Source organism: Corylus avellana, chromosome ca4, assembly GCF_901000735.1.
Source record: "Corylus avellana chromosome ca4, CavTom2PMs-1.0".
In the NCBI taxonomy this organism is placed as follows: domain Eukaryota; kingdom Viridiplantae; phylum Streptophyta; class Magnoliopsida; order Fagales; family Betulaceae; genus Corylus; species Corylus avellana.
In genome coordinates, this window is record NC_081544.1 from 17,022,866 (window position 1) to 17,028,268 (window position 5,403).

The following is a 5,403-nucleotide window of genomic DNA, read 5'->3' on the forward strand; positions in this document are numbered from 1 at the left end:
TTTTAATATTTTGCTTTTCTTTTCTTTTTTTTTTTAATATTATGCTCAAAACGACGTCGTTTTGGGCTGGGTGGTGATGTAGTTTTGAAGCCCAAAATGGTGTAGTTTTGGAGCCCAAAACGACGTAGTTTTTGTTAAGGGTATAATGGGTATAAAATGTCGGTTTAACGGTGAAAACTAATAGAGGGGTGAAAAATGATAGAAATTGAAAGTTAAAAGGGGTAAAGTGAGAGAGTTTAAAGTACATGGGGTGTTTGTCAAATCGGTTGAAAGTTCGGGGGGCTTACTGAAGTTTCCCCAATATGTTATTAAAATCATAACATAGCTTCACAAATAAGAGCCTTTTTCTTTTTCTTTTTTTTCTTTTAATTGAAGAGCCTTTCGCTTTGATACCACTTTGACACAGAAAAGATGAAAAACACAATAGGACGCAAGAAAACATGTACATGAGTCTCACCTAGCTATCAGAGATGTCTCATCCCTAAGGAAATTATAATGTCCTCAAATGTTAACAAATCAGAAACCAATCGGTTTTATTATTATTATTTTTTTGACATGTCCACACAAGGAAAGGGGGGAGGGGGGGGATTCGAACTACTGACCTCCACTTTATGAGACGTGGTTCACAGCCGATTGATGTACCCTTTGGGGACCAATCAGTTTAAATTACATCACCTTATAAAGTCTCACCACTTATTCAATAAGAAATAAGAGTAAGAAAAGTAGAAGCTAAAACACTAATGATAACAATGACACTCCTAACACATATCTATTACTCCAGACGTGAAGTACTTCTTCAGCTTTAGCTTGACAATGAATTTGGGTGGACATTATCTTCTTGGCGTGTGGTGTAGTTGGTAGTTATGTTTGTCCTCGATGATGTACACATGTGTCTCTAATTGTCCTTAGTTTGTTGACGACATCATTTGTGGGCAACCTTTCATAAGGTGATGTTGCACAACACAACAGTCCAACCTGCGACACTGAGACCAAGCACTCCTCCACTTTGCATTTGGCATTGAAGTGACGATCAACTTCTTTGATTACTTCTATGCCATTGGTATTTGTCTCATCATCAGCATCTTCTTCAAAGGGTATTGACGAGCCCACTATATCCATGACACGTTGCGGCGAAGATAGTTCGGTGAACTTGTGAATGCTCAGACCATCTTTAAACATGTCATCTGTAGCTCTCTTCCCAGTGAATATCTCCAACAAGAGTACCCCATAGCTGTAAATATCTCCAAATACGGAAACTTGGCCATCCATCCCATACTCTGCAATTTATTGATACAAGATTATTAAGATACTATAGTCTTCTAAACTTAAGAATTTTTCCATTAATGCATATTTATTACTATTTAACATTTTGTATTTTTCTTTTTTCTTCTTACGAAAGAAAAAGAAGCACTTATTTCATATGGCCCCTGATATTGAAATTTTATCTTATATATATAATGGACTTAAAAATTTGACTTGGTCCTATCAAAATCTTGTTCATGTCTGTTGTGTCAAACTTGAGTCAAGTTACTGAAGGTTGAAAACATACATAGAGGAATGTACCCAACGGAACCCTTCAGCGTAGTTGACAAGCTGTTTGACATGGTTTGATTTTTGGATGGATTATGTGAAGCTTCAAAGGCGAACTTCGCTAATCCAAAGTCGCCAACATGGGCTACCATATTTTCATTGAGAAGGACATTGCTTGGCTTTACATCACAATGAACAATCGGCATTTCTCAATGAAGATGAAGATATTCCAACACATAAGCAACATCCATGGCTATGTTTAGTCTTTGAATAAAGCTCAATCTCTTGCATTCATGGTTCTCATCCTCTATAGGAATAGGATGCACCCACTGGTCTAGGCTTCCATTAGACATGAACTCAAAAACTAGACTCTTAAAGTCGTTCCCTTGATGATCAATGCTTGAGCAAGCAGTGATAATCTTAAGGAGATTACGATGGTATAAACTTCTCAAAGCATTGCATTCATCAATGAAACTCTTGGAAGCTCTCGTTGTTGAAGGTTTAACACTTTAACTGCAACAAATGCTCCATTGCTAGAAAGAACTCCTTTGTATACAGAACTAAAACTACCTGAACCGATCAAATTGTCCATGGAGAAACCATTAGTTGATGCTTGGAGTTTTGCATAAGATACACAAGCCAATCCCCAATCCTTTGAGGAAGATGCGGGCAAAGGTCTCTTTCTCCTTTTTTTTTAACCATACAACATGTGAGGAAGAAAAACAATAGAACAAGTATCAATATGACAGTAATTACTACTTTGAGTGCAAGGCGTTTCACAGATAAATGAGGACTCTTTCTGTAGCTTTTTGGTAAAAGTAATTATTGGACACCACCACATAACTTGTAATTTCCAAAGATTGAAATTGCACTTACATTCAAAAGAATCCCTTCAATTGGCACCTTCCCCTCAAGATCATTATGAGAAAGATTGAGATGCTTAAGTAACAAAAAGTTGCTAAGAAATTCAGGAATCTACCCTCACAAGTTATTGCGTGAAAGATCAATTTCTTCTAAACCTCTTAGTGTCTTCAAAGACGGAGTAATTGCTCTTCCAAATGAATTAACCTCCAAATACAAATGTACCAAACTAGTACAACTACCAAGGGAAGAAGGAATTTCACCTGATAATCTATTATCTGAGAGATCTAACTCCGGCAAATTTTTTAAGTTACCCACTTTAAATGGCAGTTTACCTGTCAAAGAATTATGAGACATGGCCAGAGAAATTGAAACGGAAGAAAGACCAATAACCTGTATTGGTATGGTACCATTGAGATTGTTATAACTAGAAAGGTTTAGATGAATCAAGTTTTGGCAGTTTCCTAGGCTTGGGGGTATATTTCCCTCAAGTCTATTCTCATCCAAGAATATTTTTGTCAATTTAGTTACCTAAGGAGGAAGGGATCTACCCTGAAAATTTGTTATTGTTCAAATATAGTACCTGTAACTGTTGGAGCTTCCCAAGAGCATCCGAAAGAGGACCACCCAAATAGTTACCATCTAATTGCATATCGGTCAAGCTAACAAGGTTCCCTATCCCAATAGGGATGCCTCCATCTATCATATTTCTACCTATATGAAGTCTTTTCAGCTGGGAGAAAAGGTTGGCTACGAAGCTGGGCAATGCTCCACCAAATTGATTAAAGCCAAGACCCAAGATCTCCAAACTAGTACAATTAGCCAAAAAACCAAGAAAATTCAGGTCACCAACTTTCCCATTTCCAAGTCTATTTCCATAGAAATTAAGATGAACCAAGGCACCCAAACTTACTAGATTTTGAGGCACCATCCCAGTGAGACCATTTACAGAAAAGTCAAGCACGCTAAGTCGAGAAGCATTTGACAATGACACGGGAATAGGTCCTATGAAATTATTAAGAGCACCAGCAAATACTTCAAGGTTAGGAAGAGTAAGGCCAACATCTGGTGGAAGGCTTCCATGCAACTGGTTTTGAGTAACAGAGAAATAGTATATGGAAGATATATTTTAAATCAGAGGAGGGATAGTACCAGATAGATTATTCCCATAAAGTTGGAAAAATTCCAAGCTTGATAGATGGCCAAGCTCAATAGGTATGCTCCCTTGTAGATTGTTCAGTGGAAAAGTAAGAACAGACAAAGAAGAAAAGTTTCCTATCCACACTGGGATAGTTCCTGTAAGGTTGTTCCCACCAAGTTGCAAGTAAACCAACTTTGACAATGAACTGAACTCTTCTGGAATCTTCCCAACAAGTTTGTTGATAGGAACATTAAGCACTCTAAGTTGTGTACAGTGACTTAGATTAGTTGGAAGGCTCCCACCAAAGTAATTCAAAGTCAAGTTGAGATGTTGCAGGCGCCGTAGTCTTCCCAATTCTTGAGGAATTTCGCCAAACATGCTGTTGTTTATCAGGTTGATTCCAGTAAGGTAAGTAAGATTTCCCAAAGAAGGTGTTATGGTGCCACCCAATCTTTGAGATTCCAGGTTGAGCACAATGACTCTTTTTCTAGAGGGGCTGCATGTAACACCAAACCAGTAGCAAAAATGGGTGGAGTCATTCCATGATCTCATGATTTGAAGTGGGTCTTCACTAATTCGTTTCTTGAAGTCAAGCAACGCCATGCGATCAGACTCATCGGCTAAAGTAGGAATTCTTGCAAATTTCAAACTTGGGCTCATGAACAAAAGAAGAATTCCGTGAAAGAATATAAACAAAACTGACTTGGAATGCAGACAAGTGTGCTTCATCTGGTTGGGAATATAATCTGCTTGTATGAAAATATTGGAAAGTTTCGTAATAAGAATATAATGGTTGCTGTTGGAATGTATGAATAGAATGGTAGAAGTTGGGAAGGGATCATCAAAAAGAAGAATAAAAATAATGTCGTTGTTGAATAAACCAGAAGGGATGGAAGGGAATCATGAATATTTAAATATTAAGAATAACATAAGATACCATTTCGTTAATTTAAATAATAGAATGGAATAAAGAAGCATTGATAAATTCATCATTTCAATTACATTCTGCAGGCCATCTAATGATATATAAATAAATATAAACAAATCACACCTACTGATCGCATCTTCCTTGACTACTTTAAAAACATTAAAGTAGTCAGTAAATCTAATCGATTAATAATGCTCATTTTGGTTCCATTGTTTAAGAATCAAGAAAATGAAATCTCAATGCAAAGCTCACTACAACCTATTCAGCTTGAGGTTAGTCAAAACATAAAAAGTAAAAATGTTAAAATCTTCTACTTTCTGAGTTTTCTAAGCAACCAAATGGAGTGAAAGTTAAAATGTTGGGAAAATCTCTTAAAGATGAGAACCCATTTCTCCCATTGGCTCAAAATGGATCTGTACGTGTGTGAGAAAGGGTGACCGACATCCTGAATAAGTCTTAGCAGCAACATTCTTGAGCCTTCAAATCAACAAGGTTTAGGGTATTTAGGTCATATTTTATTAGGTTTAGGGTTTTAGGCTATAAATATATGCTTATAGCCTCTAGAGAAAACAGTTGTTGTTTATTATTGATTTTGCTGAATAAGTGATAAGTGCTAAAATATTCATATTTTCAACTCTTAACTTGCATGTTTTAATCCTTTGGTTTTAGTTAATTCATGTCATTTTACTTCTTTTTTGTATTCTCCTTGTTTTATAGGGTTTTGGAAGAAAAGAAAGCGTTTCTGAAAAAATTCCAAGCTTAAAGGGCAAAATGGGAAGACCTAAAAGATATGGTTAAGCTTAGCCAATCATGGTTAAGTTTAATCCAATAAAGGAAAAGAGTAAATCGGAATTTCTCAAATAATAGTCAAAATCGGATTGGAGGCAAAATTGGATTTTGCATACCTCTCGGTATTTTGATCATAACTTTCAACCCAAATATC

At 36.4% G+C, this 5,403-nt stretch overlaps 1 protein-coding gene across 1 annotated transcript; it reads right to left on the bottom strand.

The window, feature by feature from the left end:
* Nucleotides 1–861: 861 nt before the first annotated feature.
* LOC132178140 (putative receptor-like protein kinase At3g47110) lies at nt 862–4,135 on the bottom strand. Its single transcript, XM_059590593.1, has 4 exons — nt 3,544–4,135; nt 2,975–3,396; nt 2,727–2,784; nt 862–1,277 (listed from the first exon to the last, which is right to left on the bottom strand). Exons 1-4 carry the CDS (start codon nt 4,133–4,135, stop codon nt 862–864), a joined length of 1,488 nt encoding a protein of 495 aa, XP_059446576.1.
* Between the last annotated feature and the right edge of the window lie 1,268 nt (nt 4,136–5,403).

What these genes read in the sequence shown, in the direction of transcription:
- LOC132178140 (XM_059590593.1), bottom strand. Translation starts at nt 4,135, where the DNA reads ATGGCGTTGCTTGACTTCAAGAAACGAATTAGTGAAGACCCACTTCAA. An exon ending in GGAAGCTCCAACAGTTACAG is followed by an intron (nt 2,785 to 2,974) that starts GTACTATATTTG and finishes ATACCAATACAG; the next exon opens with GTTATTGGTCTTTCTTCCGT. An exon ending in GTCTCATAATTCTTTGACAG is followed by an intron (nt 1,278 to 2,726) that starts GTAAACTGCCAT and finishes AATAAATTGCAG; the next exon opens with AGTATGGGATGGATGGCCAA.